The 20,048-nt window shown below is 42.8% G+C and overlaps 1 protein-coding gene across 1 annotated transcript in view; it reads right to left on the bottom strand.

Annotated features, from left to right (window-relative positions):
• Nucleotides 1–20,048, bottom strand: part of DPYD (dihydropyrimidine dehydrogenase) — a 320,182-nt gene that overhangs the window by 103,783 nt on the left and 196,351 nt on the right. Inside the window, exon 14 of the mRNA XM_062003807.1 lies at nucleotides 15,076–15,240. Within this exon, the coding sequence (XP_061859791.1) occupies nucleotides 15,076–15,240 (165 nt within the window). The remainder of the gene's footprint in view (nucleotides 1–15,075; nucleotides 15,241–20,048) is intronic.

Raw genomic sequence — 20,048 nt, 5'->3', positions numbered from 1 at the left:
CAGATTTCAAAATTGTTCTTGATCAGTCTAAACTTCAGAAGGTATTTGTGTTTGGTGTGGATGGAAAGACCTCAAACTTCCTTTCAAGGCACGTTTCTTCTTCTCAAATACCACAGTACAGTGTTACATCACTTGATCAACCTCAACAAACTCAAACATTTTTAACCAAACTCCTCAGGAAGCATTTACTGGGAAGGCTCTCAGCACTGAAGACACAGTCCTCCTAAAACAATGGCGAAAATAATGTACTTGGCTCATCATTCACCAGTAGTAAAGACACCTACACCTATACACACAGGTTAGGGGAAGTTGTTGGCAGCTGAATCATTATGTCACAGTGTTAACTGAATGAGGGGTATATGCACTCAGCTCTGACCCACACCATCTCCCATCCACAGCCCAGAACGAGCTGGCACACTTGGAGCCTTTCCTGAAGGTCCTGCCCACATGCAGCTGAGAGCTGTGGTCTGCCAGAAGCACGGTGAGGAGTTGGTAAAGAGCAGTTTACTGAGCACTCCTCAGCTATTTCGGTGTCACGATAAACAATCTTGGAAGCATCTGAGAACCACACATGCAATTGCTTATCGGCTTCTCATAGCTTTTCAGCACACAAAAGAAAGAAAAGATGGACCCTAGGCCAGAGTCTGCCCTGCCTAATAGCTCTCAGATGCACTTTTGGTGGGTCATAAACCAACAGCACCGCAGGACTTTTTGGGTTGGTACAGATCTTCCACCTTACTGAGCCTTGCAGCACCAGCCTGGCTCCCGCACAAGTCACAGCCATGCCACATCTTTCAGCAGAAAAGTTAGCGGAGGCTTCTCACCACTCAGTACCACTTGTAGCACTCCTCTGCTCTTCCAAATGGCCACTGGCTGATGAAATGATCATCCTCAAAATACTGCAGAAGGAATTGCCAACGTACAGAACGTTTCCAACGCCCACCTCACACAGATCCGAGTACGGCTGCAGCAAACACTCTGTTGCATAAACACGCTCAAGCATGCAGTCCTGAGAAACAACAGGAGCACAAAGATTTACTGCTGTAGAACTAACCCTCTAGGAATCAGCCTGGCTTTTAATGCCTTGTAGAGCCAAGGTTTCTCCTTTTCTATGCTTTCTTGTTGTAATTTCTGATTTGTTGCAGACCTGAAATAAAAATAAGCTTCTTATTAAAAACTACCTAGGAACATCAAATCCCATGCAATAAGAAACTTAACAATTGTAAACCCTGTCATGTCTCTGAGAAGCAGAGGAATTATCTTGTTATCAATTTAATAATGGAACATTGAAGTAAATGATGCCATCCACTGACACCAGTAACACTGTCTCTCCTGGGAAATTCATGTCGGTAGGAACCGTCAATCTAGGTGGATATGGACATATTAAACATTGTACCTTCAGTCCATAAATCTATTATTTCTATGCTGCCTTAATAAAAAGATTCTGCATGATGATGAAGACAAGCAAAGCAGCATGTCTTGACACTGCTGACCTATAATTCTGCTTTTCTTCTCCCCGTTTTTTCCAGGGAGTGGAGAGTAAATAATTTAACAATCTCTAACCTTCCATTGTTTCCCTCCTTAACTTGCACTTAAAATGCATTTCAGATAATTTGAGTAAACGAAAATAAGGCAGGTAGGGGACATCAGTATGTTTTCTGGGTCAAACCTTATGCATAAAGCCCTGTCTTTACCTTGCTAATTCATACTGAGATCATCAGTTTGCTTTTTGAAGGGGAAGGGAGATAAAACAGATTGACACAAACCCAGCCCAATGTTATCAGCACACAAAAAAACTCCAGAGCAGCTGATGATAGGAGTTTGAAAATATTGCCATTTGCTCACCCTACCACACACACAAAACCAGCACAAGCAGAAAACAACACAGATTCTCTTCTTGGGCCAAACGGAGATGCCTAGTTTCAAAGACTCTTATTTTCATATCATGACTCTACTCCTGTCAATGAGATTCCGTCTATTTAATGAGATTATCTGATGGATGTCAGTGAGTACACCAGGCCATAGCTTCCAAGTAAGGCCTGGCATGGTTAGGATTGGATGTCCTCAACCAAACAAAAAACAATGGTTATGACCAAACCCCTTTCTTTGTGAAACAGTAGAGTGCTGCGGCTTTGATGGGACCACCAAGCTAAACACGTTGCTCTTTACGACTGGCTGCACCTGTAGGAAAACAAGGGAGCAGCATGGTATGGTAACCATCCCTCTGCAATGTGGGACCCTGCATTGTGGCAGCCACTGTCAGGGCAGCTGCCGTGCCCTTGGTCCTGCTTGTACATGTGAAAGTGAAGGCACAGATAATGCACACACAAAATATGAATAAAAGCTAATTTTCCAGTAAAACACTTAATGAGAGTCCTACCAAGTTGGTAGGACTGAAAGCAAAATGAAGGGACAGAAAAAAAAGAGACCTTCTGATGCAGCTGCACTTCCCATGCTTCTGGGCTCTCTTTAGTTACGACATGGTGACCACGGAATACGAGTTGCCTAAAACATATTTAATGCAAGAAAATACAGTGTGCTTGTATGAAACGCTTCAGGGAAACTCCAGTATTTCACGTGATTAGAAAAAGCATGTCCATTTTATGACAAACGGCTGAATGCTTCAGGCAAACCCTTCAAATTCCATTGAAAATTACCCAGTTGGCTGAACACTTCCCTGGAAATTTGATAAGACTCTCTGGGATTTTGTTTTGCATAGGAAACCTATCCCAGTCCAACCTTTAGTCTCTTCAGTAATGAGTGAGAACGGACAGAAGAGTGAATGGAAATTGGTGTTGTTGAAAGGAAAAGACTCAAGTTAACAACGGCTGAATCCAAGGGAGAAGATGGATAGTAATTTTCAGCAGCGCTCCTCACAAACAATACCTGCGAGTCTGTATGGATCTGCCATGCCCCCGCTATATTTCTGTACTTTCCACCCTGACAATATAAAGAGAAAGCAAAGGAAGCCAATACAATATCGGAGAAGCTCACAGAAAAAGGATATATCTAATTCTACAGTATTTCAGACACATGCTATGACCTGCAGCAAAAGCTTTGCACCAGGGCGCTGACACGTTATTGATTCTTAAGCCCACATATGGAAAACGAGGCTGGCAAAAGGGAACACAAATTTGTGGGGTTTTTTCCACGACCTTCAGAATTTCTTTTCTCATCAAATAATCTGCTCAGATATACACACAGTCCTCTTCAGCACAGATCCTTGAACACCTTGTTAATTGTCACGCTTTATTCTCAAGACAGCACAGGCGGCTGTCTGCAGGGTGCCCCTCTGAGAGGGAAAACCAACGGGAGACAAACACATCTAAGGGCTGTAGGGAATGAGCAGTCATTGACTGAAAGGAACCCCAGGTAAAGATCCCTTACACTCTCTGACTGCTACTACATGCACACAGATATATTTTCCTATTACTTAGCAGCTAAATTGCTTAACTTATTCGGAACAAATAAAACAAAGACAAAATGCACACTGACTGTCAGAGCTCCCTAACTCCTGCATTCAGTCAGCTTCCAGTTCCTCTGTATCCCCGAGAAGTCCATCCCATCTCTTCCCGTGCTCCAGCACCCCCAGGGCTTCTTTCAATTCACTTCCTTGAAGGAGTTCTCAGAAGAACTAGAAGCATTGGTGCCACTAGAGGAGAAAAGATGTAGCTCAGAGGAGAGAGAGAAAACTCTCTCATTTACACTTGAGAGACCCGTGATCTGTTTCACCATGTGACTTTGCTGGTGCCAAAGCGATGCTTGGGAGGAGTAAGTGATTTTGTCAGCCTGGTTGCATCCTCCACAACCCACCTACTCTCACTCTCTTTTATGCACCATTATCCTCATAGTCATATTCTGAAAAGCACCAATAGTTTACCTGATTCTGCATAGAGAGCTCTTGGGTTGGCTGTTCCGATAGATGATCTGGGTGTGTGGGAAGTCTTGTCCTTCAGGAAATTATCTGAGGGCTTTCCACATCAGCTGCATGGAGGAGATCACTCAGCCCCTTAATGCCATTCTCCCTGATCTGGTCTAGGTATGGGACTTCCCAAATAGGAGAGCTCACTCACACTCTGCAGCCTCCTTGATTCCTGGGACAGGTTCACCTCACGACAGGACACAATCTGCAAATGTTCACAGGGCTGGAGGCACGGACTGGTGGGATCCATCCCCACCAGAACTTCCCTGAAGATCACTTACAAAAAGTCCTTCTGTGTTATTTTCCTGTTGGAAAGCATGGATAAAAGGACAACACACACAGTAACCTAACTGTTCTATCTATTGATCTTCATTTTCTCTTGCTCTCTTTGCCTTCCTCCTCCAGACACTAGAATGATTCTTTTGAAGAGCATCTAAGTTTCCACTTCTTTGGGCATCTTCTCCAAATGAGTAAATTTTCTTCCAATGGCCTGATTCCACCACAGTGTGAGCAGAAGGCTGGTTTAGCTTGTCTCACCTCCTGAGGTTCCCAGCTGCCTGAATTTCCCTACAAGCCCTCCCTACAAAGATATACGTGTTCAACAACATACTGTAGGGATTTCTACAAGGGAAAAGAGAGAACATAAGAAGGTGGGACAAGCAAGAAATGTGCTTTGTGGGCTATATAAAACTTTCAAAAATAAATGAATAGAAATAGAAGAAAATCTCACGAGTGGGTAGCTGCATTTTTTCTCTATGCAGACGTTGTAATTTACTTCAGGAGCTAGCTGTTGTGTCTGATGACCCAAGTAGTTTTTTGGCTATATTCCAGCAGTAAAGAAGATACAAAATTAAGGGCTGGAAGCTGGCAGCTACCTTCTGACTAATCTTTTCTCCTCAACTGCCAGTTCCACCCACCTCTTCATCTTTTAGGGAAGCTTATCTGAAGATGCTAAGAAACTGAAAGAGGCCTTACTATTTTCACTAAAGATGTAGCTGTTTAAGAAAATTGTTCCCTGGCTTGTTCAGCATAGTGCTAGGGGACTGGACATTTCAAAATTAAAATGCATTGGTCTGCAGGATTAGAGTCTCACTCAAATGAAGGCACTGTCGGGCCAACTGCCACCCAACGCTGGAGAGATTTCATCACTCACCCAGCAGTGAGCACGTGTGTTCCCAACAAGATAAACTGAAAATAAATCACATGAAATGTGGAAGCCTCTGGCAGACTCAAAGGCAGAAGTCCTTCTAGGAACCAGAGGGGTGCTGACAGTACAACACAAAGAGAATGCAAATGTGACTTGCATCCATTTTTAATACCTGCCTGTTACATCGAGATGCACATGCTGCACACAGGTAAGAATGTGGGTACCCCACATAAAATCCCCATAACCTCTAGATACTCTCACCTGAGATATAGTTCACTTAAATGAAACACTCTGCAAGAGGATTCAGATTTTAGTATGGAGGCATATCTCACAGAAATTACTAGGTGGCCAAGAACGGTGTGGCTAAGAACCTCTAAGGATAGAAAAGTACTCAGTCCCTTTCTTAGAGTTTACATTTCATTTACATATTTGACTCTTCTGGAAAGAAGCCTTTGAAATACTTGTGTTTCAGTGTTCAGTAAATAAGCACTTACTCTCACATTTTTCCTTCACCAGTTCAAAGAATATTCCATCTCCACTAGGTACACACACAAAGTTTAGACACACTTTGAAAAAGTTCCTGCTGATGTACAAGTTATCACCCACCGGCACACCTGCAGCAACTGGCTGCTTCAGTGCTCTTTCGAATCCTGTAAAGTAAAAGGTAAGTCCAGTTTCCTAAACTCAAAGTTAAAGAAATTCATATTAACTTGAATGAGCTTGTGTTTGCTGTCACTTATATAAATGCACACAGGTAGCTGCCACAGTGACATTCAGCAATTTGCTTTCTCATGGCAACTGGCATGCTTGTGCTCACATAACAGTGTATCAGGCCAACAGTGTATGAAGACAGAAAGAGTTTTGTTTTTTGAGTGCCGCTGGCCACCTGATTTTGGGTATTTAGCAGTTGCTAGTTAACCTTAAGAGCAAGTACAGTTGATTGATTTCAACCAGAATATAAGAAAAAGAATGAAATTATAAAAGCAGGGTGAGCTGAGAACTGGAATGTGGAAATGTGACAGATACAAGAAGTTTGGTGGAGAAGGCTACGTAAAAGTTTTCGACTCTAGTTCTTAAACTCAACGTGCATAGAAAGTTGAGGAGCTACCAGCAGCGTTGAGGTTGAGATTAAGATCAGTCCAGAGCCCACTAAGAATTCTGCTAATCTGCATGTTCCTCTCAGTGGATAAGGAAAGAAAAAAATCTTGGAACACTTTATTCCCACAATTCACTCTGAATTTGAGATCTTTCCATAGCCACCCCCCCTCCTCAAGAGGCACAGGAGGCTGGGATACAGTCCAGCTGCTGTCAGTCAGACTGAAGAGCTGGCTCCAACTGTGATAGATTCAAGCATGTGCCTCTGCCTTTCTTGTCTGAGCTAGAACATGCCTGCATGGAGCCAGCTCTCCTACTATCGACGGAGTTCATAGCAGCAAAGTAAACTCCTTACTTGCTCCTGAACGAAAATAAACTGTTTGATGGTGTAAGTGCATCCACACGGGGTTCTGCCAGGACAGCAGTTAGATGCGGTTTTATTTTTAGTGTTCCTAGCCTACATAAGTATGTGAGCAAGGCTTTTAAATATAGACCTAGCCTTCATATTTTTCTTCATTAGAGCTCCAGCAGAATGCCTAAAATGCAAACCACATCACAGAAATTAAGTGCAGGGTATGGGCTACAGGAACAGCATATACTTACTACTTTTACCGGGTACAAATTTGCTTTCTTGTTATTATTGTAATATACATTACGTAGAAGAGAAAAAGCAGAATTATCTAAATCACATGCACTCAGTGCCTCATAAAGGCTAAAATCACATCACAGCCAGCATAAAAGAGCATCAAAGCGACCGTGCATTTTAAAAGACCAAATTTTGTAATTTACCCAATTGCCTATGACAAACACGGAATGGGAACTGGGGAGAAGTGTTTGGGGATAAACGCTCTGCACAGCTAACAAGGCCAGCAGAACTCTGCCACTCTCACAAACTTCAAGGCTTTTTCAGATTTTGGATGGGTCACTGGCTGTTGGTAATTGTTAAATGTTGTCGTTTATCTTTTAATGCTGCCGCAAGGTCATTCTCTCCCCATCCAACGGCAACTTCTGCATCCTGATATTAAAACGACTACCCAGAAAAGGGCATTTCCCAGGGAGCGGTGACTGGCTGGGAGGAGTTGATGGCTTGAGGCACTGCTGAGGGCCATGAACCCTGGATGGTTATTAATCGCCAGGAAATGCCCTGCACCAAGACTGCTGCTGCTGTTTTAAGCACAGGCTGGGGGAGGTGGGTGCAACAGACATCCTCCTGCACAGATCTTCTCAGGGCGTGACGCCACTTCCTTTGATGGGTTTTATGGGGGAATGTGTCTAGAAGGGATGAATGCTCTGCCTGACACCCAGATGGATCCCACAGGTCATGCTGCAGCACTCTGTTGTGCATGCTGCAACTGACCAAACTGGGCAAACAGTTGGGGATTTTAAGAGCTTTTCTTTTCTTTCTAAATAACGGTCTGCCTGGAAAAAGGAAAGCTTATCAAGATGAGCAAAAATATGCAACTGTTCTTGCCACTGTCAGCACAATTCCAGTCCAGAAATCTCTTTTTTACCACACTTTTTGTTTAGTGCATTTCCTTTGTTGATACTCCTTAAAGACCACTCATATACCTCTTCAAAAAAGGTATTTTTTTAGCCCAAATACATCCTGAACCATGTTCAGCTGATGCCAGCCATTAAGGAGTTTGTCTTTTCCAATAATCGAGCAGACTGGATCATTTTCAAGAAGATGCTTGGTGAAGTTGTTCAGGAACCACTTTTTCTCCTAGTTCTTACTAAGGCTAAAAGATATTTTCATAGTCCTCACAAAGCTGCGAAAATTGTTCTTTTCTTGCAGGGATGGAGAAACTCAGCCTCCAAATCAGAAGGATATTCTTAGCATGCGTACAAGTAGTCCTCTGTCCTACCCAGCTACTTAATATATATCAGACCTTAGCTGTGAAAGTAAAACCAAGTCGGTCATGGCTTTGTAAGATGGCCAGGAAGAAAATGCAGTTCTGCACTGAACTAGTTTGACAACTTTTCTCAACAAAGCTGTAGTTCCCATGTGCAAAACATAAAAGATACTCTTGCATTTCTCCTCAAGGTCCTAGTTTGTCACCACAGACATCTACATTTGAATCACAGACCAACTGTAAAATCTCACTGAATTTACATTATGGTTCTAATTTTCAGATACAAATTGCAGTTTCCAGCAAAAGATATGTGCTTTCTTAAAACAAGATTCTCTCAAACTGATGGCCAGAGTGTGTGCTTCCACCTCTGCCAGACAAATAAATGTATTCTTAAAACAATAACAAAAATTAACCTTGCAGCAGAGAGCAACCAGCATGGCAGGTGTTGCATGATCATTTGAACATGCATGAGCAGATACTGTCTCTGGCTAAATTTTTAGCAGACTCTCTCGTGTTTCTGTACATAGGATCACCCCTGGTGATTCTCTGGATGTGCAGCCTTTCAACTCTTAGTAAACTGAGGACTGCACTTGCATTACAAAACCCTTAGCACTTAATTTCAAACTAGTACAAAATATACCTTCATCTCAGCTTGAGTTCAAGTAATGTAGATACATGCTAATCAGGTTGTCAAAATGTAACACAGGCACAGCGGTCCAAAGGTGGAGACAGGACTGGGAGGCAAGAGAGAGTTTCAGATCCTGGGTACAAATCTAACATTGTTCTTTGATCTCTGACAATGTAAACCCACAGGAATGGGTTTCCCTTCTCTGACACACTTCAGCAGCAGCTCTCTAGGGCAAGCTTACAGTAAGATTTCCCTGGAACACTCTTCCAGCATTTAAGAAGTCTGTGGCACAGGAATTCCCTGAGCCATGTGCTGTACTCCACAGACTTCTCCAAATCATTTCTCCAGTCGGCTCTTTTTGAACCCTTATGGTATCTCCAGCACTGGTGTCTCCAGCACTGGCAATGCCCCGTGAGAATGAGCTCCACAGCCACAGTGGCACGTGGTGAAGTGCCTCCTGCTGCTCACTTCCACCTACCACCCTTCTCAATCCAATCCAACTGCACCCTTGCTGAGACAGAGAAACTGGAACTGCACAGTGTATTCAAAATGTGCAAGAAAAAGAGAGACTCAATATACTGGCATAACAGTGGGCTTTGCTTTGACCTCTCTTCCTTTCCCAGAACTTCTGTGTTTGAAATGCTTTATTTCAATGCTACCCAGTATTAAGATGAGATTTTCACAGTGCTCTCTACTGTAACCCCAGTACAGTTAGCTTAGAGTCAATCACTGTGTATGTAAATCTAGCACTGTTTTATCCCATGTGCATACTACATTCATCTTCATTTAATTTTATCAGGCAGTTCATTGGCCAGTCAGTAATGCAAGATCCTTCACCATCTTTTACAGTCAGCTCTTATCTTTATCTCCCTACAATACTTACTACCACCAGTACAGTTTACATTCTTGAAATTCTTTCCCTTTTCCAGATTGTTAATAAACATTTTAAATAGCACAGAACACAGCACAGATCCCCAGGGAATTTTACTGGAGCTCTCTGTGCGCTGTGAAAATTGAGTGTTTATTCCTTAACATCATTCCCTATGTTTAACTAGTTATTTATTCATCTGGATTTCCTCCCTCTAATCTTACAGCAACTTAATTTCTTTCAAATCCTTCAGTTGAGGGACCCTATCAAACGCTTCTGGAAACTCCAGTTCAGTTTGTCAGCTGAGTCTCTCCTGATGTCCTCAAGGAACTTCTGTTAAGGCATGGTATATCACTAAAGGGGTTTCTTTGATTATTTTTTTTAATGATTAATGCCAGTTTTTAGAAGAGCTTCTGCCAATTTCCATACAAGGACAGAAGATCTAAGGTCTTCAGTTCCCCTCATCTCTCCCAGGAAAGAGGTGTTACATTGACTACGTGCCAGTCTGCTACTTTCCAAGCCTCGAGCAGATCTGCACTAGCCAACGCTGCTACTGAAAAATGCTAACAACAGATTGAATTCTTCTTCATTGTCTTTTTTTTCCCCCCTTTCTGTACTAACACCTGAGCCCCAAGAAGTGAAAATGTACAGCACCATATTTTGTAGCTCAGTCCCATCTCTATTAATATTTTGGTCATACGAGGCTTGAGAACTTTTTATGACTTGTGGAAGAGCCTTTCCAGGAAAACTTCCTTCCTTAGAAAAGAATTTGGTCTCAAAGACCCAATACATTACCATTTCTGTTAGTAGCCTCTGTTTTTATTCACACGCTTGTGAGAATGGAAATTGCTGTGCACTTCTGGTGTAAATCCAGCATGTAAACCATTTTCCTTGTTGAATTGCTCCTCAGACTGCACTGAGGAATACAAGCCCTGTGAGCTCACAAAGAGCTGAAGCAGCATCAGGAGCAATGAGGACACCCTCAGGAGGGAGGGGAAGCGGGAGATCCCCTGGAATAGGTGGAGGGACATTGCTAACGTGTTTGCTCTTCTCTTTCCTAGGAACCATCTCTCTGTACTGTTGTGTTCATCCTCCCTTTTCCTTGTGGTGAGTGAAAAGGGAAAGGCAATCACACGCTCCGTGGTCCAAAGCCGCTTCCCTTCTATCCACCACAGCAGTCACTGGAAATTGAGCAGTGTTGGCTATTCTTGCACTCCACTCTAGCTAGGGTCAAGTGCTTTAGTTCCTGGGCAAGGTAAACAGTGTGAGCACCTATTTCCAACCTCATCCTCCTTCTTCAGCTAGGATTTCCTCTGATATTAAGGGACTAGGCCTACTGCCAGTTTTCTGTAGTGAAAGGGATCTTTTCCATATGGTGAATTTAACAACTGCTGTGTGGGTTTTTTCACCTCCTACCAAGCATCTATGATGGCTGGCTTTGGGAAGTTTAAGCTACAGCAATAACAACTTCTGGAAGGTTTTTTTTCATGTGAATTGTGGATTTAAAATTCAGGTAAAGGAAGTCAGGTAGCTGTCCTGTGCTGCTGGGACCTTCTGTGACATGGAGTGTGCTACCTTCTCATCAGCCCAGCTCGAGTCTTCTCCCTTTGTGCTCTGTCTTTTTCGGTTCATATGGGAAAGCCTCTGAGCTCCCAGGAAGAGTCGTCTGATAAGCCTGAGCAGGCACGGTGTGCAGCCTCCACACCCGGACCCACCGGTACCAGGGGAGGTCCATGTCGGCACAGCCCTACCTGACTGCTTAGGAATCGTTTATTACAAGACTGTGGGTGTTGTGGCTGTGACTTTTGGAGGCATTTGGAGTACAAAGCATCATTTCTTTGTGATGGAAATGCATAGCTATCCGTGTTTGCACTGGGAAGAGCAGGTGCTCATGGAGTGCAGCTGGTGGCCAACTTCACCTCCTTTGAATACGATTCAAAGCAAAGGTGAAGGTTCTGCCCTTCACTTCACCTACTCACCTGCATTAGAAATGCTATTCCTAATTCCCAAGTATGTCAGATTTGAAACCCAAAAGGTAAACCAGACTATAATCTTGTATAACAGGAATCCAATCAGTGACCGGTACCTCAAACTAAATACTCTGTACTCTGACATACCACAGACCTCTGAACACCTGGCAAAAGTAAAAGCTACAACAATGCCTGCAAAAACACACACATTATTCCTAATACATCTCGTGAGAAAGCCAGCTTTGGCCTCACACTGAAGCCGTGAAGTCTGTGGTTCCTCGTTATCTTAGGATTTTTTTTCCACCTACTGTCCCTTAATTTTAAGTCTCAAAGGGGATCTGCAGCAATTTCAGATGTTCTGCTGAATTCCTCTCAGTAACCAAATTACAAGGTCTACCATTAGTGCAGAGCTAGAGAGGGAAAAGGTTTCTATAAATATACAAATGTTGTTTACAGCCTGTAGATGAAACCTGCTATTAAAATCAGAGCTGGCATGGAAGACCCCGCTTCAGGGATCCCTTCAGCAAACTAGTCAAACCTCCCCATGTAAACTATCCAAATAACTATTATTGCTGTTGCAAGTCTGTTTCTATTCATCTCCTAACTTCAGGGTATCTTTTCAAATGTTCCATTTTTCAGCAGTTATTCATGGGAGCAAGGCACTCAGGCACTCCCTTATGCTTTGGCAATTGTATTTTTCCTGCTCTGTAAACCCTTCATTTCTGTCCTCACAGAGTAAAAACAGAACAGATCTGTGTTTGTTACCTAAACTTAAAAAAAAACCCAATCAAATGAACAAAGCCAGAACCCCACATCCACCTCCAAACACTAAAACCAAACCTGGCTGCCTTATTTCGTACCTCTACAGTAGTACAAAAAAACTCAGCATAACAGGAAAAAAACCCCTAATTGCACCATTCCAGGAGATCTGAAAACAAACACACACAAACCCCAATACAAAAACCCCAAAGCTATAAAGAACGTGATGATCAGGCTGGGATGCAGCACTGTCTGCTCTCACGTGCTCCCTAGCACCACTAGTCCTGACAGGTGTTCCTGGGACACTCTGAACAAAATGCTGAACAAAAATACATCTTTAACAGTTTCATCCTTGAAAAGCTGCTCTCTGCTGAGTAACTGTCAGAGAGACTGTCAGCAACATTCTGCAAGCAGCAGAACAAACATAAAGACAAGAGTTTTCAGCTTGGTTTTGGGGTCCAAAAGTACTTAATGTTTCTAGCAGAAGAGGTCTTTCAATTCAACACGTCACAACAGTGATATCTGAACGGCAGAATCAATGTCACAGCTGACAATCTGGTATCCTATGTATGTTCCTTGGAGTCATACCACGGCCCAAACTCATTTGTGTTCAATTAAGAGGCGAAAAAGTTACTTTGAAGACTTCAGTATACTAATATAGCAACACTGTCAAATATTCAGTTTGGCATCTTCTCCCAGGATCCCTGTTCTTCCCTGCAGGACAAACTTCTCAGCCATTTCCTTGTCTGTGACAGACTTCTGCCAGCCCTGCAGGGCATGACATTTCCCCTACAACCTTTTCTTTCACTAAATGTCCTTTCAAAGCCATTTTTCTGTACTGCTGTGACCTCCTGCACGTGCTCACACCCAAACTAATTTGCACACTGAGGTTCTTCATGATTTTGCTTACTTTTTTTCTTATCATCTGCAGGACACCAATTTTGGTTTTGGGAAGGTGATGAAAGACAACCTGGGAACTGAGCCCATCATATTCTTACTGAACCCTCAAGTTCATATTCTTCTACAGAGAAGTATTTTACTGCTTTCACACCTTGCTCTTCTCAAGCTTGTTCTCCCAGCTAATGAGGTTTCCAGGTAATTACAAAACCTTAAAATATTTGGCCAGCCACTAGGTACTGTAAGTACATAGAGATGAGACTGGAAGGACAGACATCTGTGTAAGCTGCTGACTCCAGCTCAAATGATGAGGCTGAGCTATGGTAAGTAAAAGATTTTGGTGAGGAAAATGGTTTTTGTTTTAATACTCTCTCCTCCTCTGCCAATATAGCAAGTTTAAGAACACCTTCTAGAAGACTGAACAGGATTTGAGTGGGGAAAAAAATTCTGCCAGCTGTAATTACACAGAATATCTCAAAACAAGCACCAAGAGATTTCTACGCAGTGAGCAAAACTCATTTACCACAATGACAGTTCTTAGATGAGTTCATGGGCACATTTTTAAAGCCCTTGTGAGCAAAGGCAAGGTCTGCTGCTGGGTGCTGCTTCCCCCCTGCCCACACAGGCCCTTCTACAGGCAGACACTGCCCACGTGCAGGATTGGAACTCACATCCTCAGAGTAATAACTCCCACAGAGAGGGATGGTCTGAAGATGCTCACCCTTGCAACTACAGAAGAGTGAGACTTATTCATCCCACACAGGAGGCTAGGTCTCAGAAAATTCCAGTTTTCCTTTTGGAATTGTTGCCAGGGCTTTTCCACACAGAAGAGAATAGTTTAGTCTCAAGCACAAAGTGCTGTTTGGTGAAGGCTGCAACGGGAGAGTGTTCCCACAGCAGCAACAGCCAATGGCCCGGCTGCACGTGATACTCAGGACTTGGACAAAGCATGTGAAAATCAGAGGATTACTATATCATATTTCAGTGCACATTTCCACTAAGCTAAGCCACAGTAAAGTGATATGAACCTCAGCAAAGAAACAAGACAGTCCATCCATAGTGAAGCGGGATGTTAAACATGCAGCACTTAACTTTTGCTATCAACACGATGTGTTTAAACATCTTTACACTTGCCAATGTGTGCATTTAAATCCCAGGGATAAGAAAAGAACCCCAACTAATGCCATAATATATTCAGGAGCATTCACTTACTTTGTTCACAGCTGAACCACAGAGGCAATAACTTCAAGGCAGAAGATACGTAGGCTCTGGGATTTCTATCTCTGCCCACTTGAGATAACAATTGGGGTGAATTTTCCTTTCCATCTTGTTCTTACTCACCTGAGCAGTAGCTGAAAACCACTTATGCTAGCATCACTGCTCCCAACTCTTATTATTACCTTCTAGACATGTATTCCCCCTAGCCAAGAAGGCTCTAAAAACTCTCTATCCTTGTAGTACAGATAACTTTAAGTCAGTATTGGGGTTTTTTTTCTCTTAAAGCAGCCAACTGTTTACAGCAATATTACATTTCACATTTGAATTAAGAATGAAAAGAACAATAATTCATTTAACAATCAAACTCAATTCTCACTGAAAATGATGGTTGTAAGTTACATCTTTAGATACAGAATTATTCACAGCAGAACTGACAAGCATCCACACTGGGATCGATTCTTTCCCTTGATATTATCTTTTGGGATGTAAACATCAGCCTAACTAACAAATCATGACCCTCCTCTGTTTATGTATCAGCCATTTCACAGAATTTTCTGACATAAAGATTATTTCAATGGGCCTTTCTGGCTTTAAAGAACACACTCATATGTCAACACAGCAACTATTCAGAAAATAGCAAGTAGGTGAGTTCTTACAGACCTATGAACTGGAGATTCTAAGGGAATATGCTGCACCTTTATGTCTGAGTGGTACTTACCTGCTTTGGAAAGTCAGCCTTCAGCTCAGCAATGCTTCTACACCAATATGCTGCTGTTTTCTCGCTGATGAGTTCAATGTTTAGGAAGGAGCCCTGGCCCGGGCCGTACAGAGGCCCTGACGTGACTCCACGCACGATCCTCGGTGAAACGTTGGTCACGATGTCCTGCAAAACAGTGCAACCTGTCACCTTGGTTTTGCAAAGCGAAGCACCCATATATCAGTGGAGTCTATGACACAATGTAAACTTTAAAGTATCAGTTGTTTTAAAAATGCACCATTACTATGAGTAAAAACTACAATCACAGGCCAGTTCTCTGAATTTGCAGGTTCTCTGATTAGATTCTCTGCCTCAGAGGAGAAAAGTGCTTGCTCTGTGTGTGTGAAACTGTACAACAGCTATCAAGAAAACGCCAACATGGGGCACTTATGAGCTGCCAAACAAAACATCATCTAAGTAATGCTTTTGTGTTGGGTAAGGGGCACACAAGGCTTGTTGTGCAGCTCTCCATCATGTAACAGCATACATGTGAACTACCCTCCCCAAAAATGATCACAGTCCATGTCCTACACTAACAAGGGAAGTGAAAAGAGGTGCTTCCCACTAGCCTCTCTGATGAAAAGGGTCACAGTCCAAGCTACCAGCAAAATCACACCAGGGTACCAACTTCACAAATGAAATTATATGACTAAGAGAGACCAAAGTGAAAACGAATAAACACAAAAGTAGTGAAAATTAAGAACACTGTAAAGTGCAACATTCCTGAAGGTCAACACAAGGTTAGCAAACAATTTGAAACACACAGTAAACACACGAAATGTTGACTTGTTTAGAAGTCCTAATTAAGCTGCCGTGTCACCGTATCTATATTAACAAAGAGCTGTAAATTCTGGCGTTATTTAAAACTAAGGAGAAACATAGATGGCAAAACGTTCCCTTTGCCAATTTCCAATTAAAAATCATTTTGAGGAAAGGTCATTTATTTACAAACGTATCAGAATTATTTGTTTAAGTATCCCAACTCACCATCTTGTCATTTTTAGTGAGATAACATGAACCTCCATTAGTATATAGCAATTAAGGTCAATTTACATATTTTAATTAAGAACCATCCCATATAAAACAATTAGGGTAATAGGCATACTAACTGGATTTCATAACATTTGGACGTTTTTCCAACTAGATAGACAGGAAACCTTAATTAGCATTAATTAGCACTGATCTGCATATGTTTGATAAGGCATACCCTTGCCACAAAAGATTATTTATTCCTGAATCTGCCAAACGCTGCAGTTACAGAGGATAAAGGGACTTTTCTTCACATTATATGTAAATTTGAGGTAATCTTCATCTGTTATGAAGTTCAATTAATTATTATACAGTAAATATGCACTAATATTTTATACTGATAATTACATGTCCATTTACATACGTAGAAATCGTGCAGAGTAATCTCCTCAGTTCATCTATTTTCAGGCCTAACAAATCTGGAGTGTGGGCATCACAACAATCCCAAGTTTTCCCATCACAATGCTTTCCCTTGGTCACAAAAGCCTCACCTCCGTCTCCACAGCCAAGTTGTGTTTTCGGAAAAATGAAATCCAGAACATTTTCTGAATTGCTGCAAACCCAACTGACAGAGCAGAGCACACTCCCTTCGCTCCCAAACCTCCTCTTTTCAAACTGCAGTTTATGCAGCAGCGGCATTTGCAGCACTTTGCTCTGTGTTACCCTCCGGAGTGCTTCGCTCTTTTTAAACTGCCTCAGAGGAGCTTGTGCTTTGACTTCATCCCAGAAAGATATTCAGCCACACAGGCTGGAGCTGTCATGAGAAAACATGCAAAGTCAAGGACTTAATGATGGCAGCCTGACCTTACTTCTGCAAGCACAGGGTGCACGGAGTCATTTGCCAACGAGTAGGAGTTACTTTGGCCACGCCGCAAGTGATCATAAGCTTCCTCTTCCCATGCTCCAAAGCAGTCAGAAGCTGTGCAGCTACAGTAGCATGGCACTAAGCCTGAACTAACAGCCTGTCTCTTGTGAGGGATAATTATTTTGGGGTTCAGTGCAAATTATGATAAGCCACATGTGGTGTGATTTCCATTTTGCGGCTGGCTTGTGTGTGTCCATATGCCAGGCAGCGCCTGGAGCCACCTACAGTACACTGGTTGTTATCTTACTACGTGTGTGGTTCGTGGCTCTTCCAGTCTCTCATTTTACTACAGGTAATAGTTATAGTCTGGACTATACCTGTTGTGAGGCACTCAGAGAGCCTCAGTCTGCTGCCATGCAAAACCACTCTGAAGTTCTTCTATCTGCTTTGGGTCTCCAGGCAATCTCTTCTCTCTTCTATGAGCAGAGATCCCTGTTTAGATCCTGTGCCTGTTGCCGAATCCCCACGGCTGTGACTTGCTCCTTCCCAGAGCCCAGCCACAGACAACATTTGAGTGATAATTTCTCTCTCCAGGATCCCAGGAAGTTGAATCAGGTAAGGCACAGACCTTTCAAATTGTCTCCAAAGCAGACACTCTTCACTTTCACTACCACGAGAGACACATGAAGCAGTAACCACACGTACATCTCTCTGCCTGTGTTTATGCACTCTTGATTTTTTCCCTTGAGATTCTGTGAGGTCCCCTTTGATGCTGGGGGATCTTCCCCTCCTGTCCCCCACCAGCAAACAGCTTCTCCTTCAGATGGTGCCTTCCAGTGCCTCCCTCCGGCCTCTGTATCACAGGACCCCTCTGCTGTGTCTGTGCATCTCTTTATCTTTTGTGACCAAGCTGCTTCTGCTTCCAAAAATCCTTCCTTGCTTTGAAATCCAAACATTACCACCTGGCTGCTTTGACTTGGCTCCTCCTGGGAGGGACACACTGTCCTTATTTCAGATCCTGTTCCTTGTTTGCCTCTCCTAGCTCAGAGCAAGCTAGATGGAGAGAGTTTGTAATGACTGACACGCTGGCACCTCTCCTGTCTCTTGTTAGCACATGACAGCCCCAGACACAAGGAGACTCACAGTTCATGGAAACAAAATGGAATTTATAACTCATGTGATGATTCAAGGAATCTGTCTATGTACATACAGAATAAAATCACACAAGTGACAGAGACGAAAATTGTGTCTTTGAGATGAGTGTGAAACACAGAACTTGCCTTTACCATCGTCTCTGCTCCACTCTCCTGTCACGGCTACAAAAGCTAAAGGAGGAGACAGTCAGGCAAGGGATCTACCAACTGGCCTCAGCCAACTATGTGCCTCAGCCTTAGTGGTGCATTTTACACAGCATCACAGGTTCTTTCACTAAGATGGACGATTCCAGTGGCTGGCCAATTGTTATTGCTGCCTCCAACACGGCAGGTGAGGCCAGGGCAGCTGGAATAGCCATAGTGCCGTAGTGCTCCAGGGGTGCTGACAGACCATCTTCTGGTGTTTTAAGGGAATATTGATTTTCACTGTTTGTAGGAATCATTTGGCCAAATCATTCACCATCATTCCTTTGCTTTCTGGAAAACTCAGTTTTTCCTTTTACTCCAGTTATGCACACAACTCTTTTATTGTTAATCACAATGACCGTGTGCATAAAAAGCCACAATGGAACTGGAGCAAGAAGACTGACAGGAAGCACTCCAAGGATTGAACCTAAAAAACTTGTTTTGATTCTGAAAAAGCTGACTGCTACAGAGAGATGATGACCTGACTGATGAGCTGGTCTGGTCCCTGCAGGCAAAGGGGAGGAACAGGAGGAATGTCCCTAAACTCCAAAACAAATCATGTGTCTTACCTCCCCACGCAATGGAAGGAAGAAATAGTCCCTGGGAAAAGCAGCAGAAAGCTTTCATGTACTCTGAAGGTCAAGGATGGAAGACTCTTAATGAAGAGCAACTAGGGAAGAACAAAAGTTACATCTGACCACTAAAAAAACAACAGTGCCATGGAAAAAAAAATACTAAAGCAATCCTTGGGAAAGGTAAACAGCACAGAACAGGAATTGGGTTTGCAGGGAAACCTTGCAAATTAATGTAGACTTGGGGATTAGGGAAACTGTAGTCAGCCCTAATCACAGCAAACCAGCTTGGTTTGGGGGAGTTCATGCAAACGAAGAGAAACAGTGACAACAAATGGCACAAAGGGCCAACTGCGAATCATGAATATTTCAGTTACTGAGTTTCTTCTTTTGCCTCAAAAGCTGATTCTTTTCCCCAGGAGGGCACAGCAGAAACAAGCATATCAATCCCTCAAATATATCTAGCTCAGGACATCACCTAAGAAAGTGGTGTTACATGGATAAAAGCACGGATATCCTGCTGCTTTTGGAGCTCCTTTTTCTGCTTGTGAGCAATTTTGGTATTCTGGTAGCTCAGAACCTAGTTAATTTGCATTACACATAAATTTCTGTTCCTGTTGATTAATTAATTAACATGCTAAAAAAAGAAAAAAAGACCCAGGGCATTGATCAGGCCCCATTTGCTCTAATAATCTCTGAATGCTGCCATCAGATCATTGAATTCTAAACTACTTACGTCTAATGGGCTGGGAGGTTTGAGAACACATCTTAGAGATAAAGCCCGAACACTCAGCACTTTTTAGTCAGTTAAACTGAAATAAAGGTGCGAATCAATTCATCAGCCCGTGCTTCACTCTGAAAGTAGTTTTGCTTCCCACTGGCCACGTTTGCGGCTCATAACTGCCACAGATTTTTTTGAATCTTAAGGGACGCAAAGATGTGTCCAGCACCACGTCAGAGCGTGTGAAAAGCACATTCACAGTAGGCTTCTCCTGAAGGAATCGGCAGAGAAATGATCCACGCTGTGAAAATTAACACTGTCATCTGCAGGCGTGGAAGTTAATGACCCGTAGAAATTAATCAAGCTGTTCACCTCTCTCTCAGAGTTATTGTTTTAGGGGAATCGAGAAGACAGCTCTTTATTAACTAGATTCACATTTCTATTTCATCATCATGTCTTCTAGGAAC

This window comes from Colius striatus, chromosome 10, assembly GCF_028858725.1.
Source record: "Colius striatus isolate bColStr4 chromosome 10, bColStr4.1.hap1, whole genome shotgun sequence".
Lineage (NCBI taxonomy): Eukaryota > Metazoa > Chordata > Aves > Coliiformes > Coliidae > Colius > Colius striatus.
Note: the sequence above shows the minus strand (reverse complement) of the source record. Positions and strands in the feature narration are given on the sequence as shown.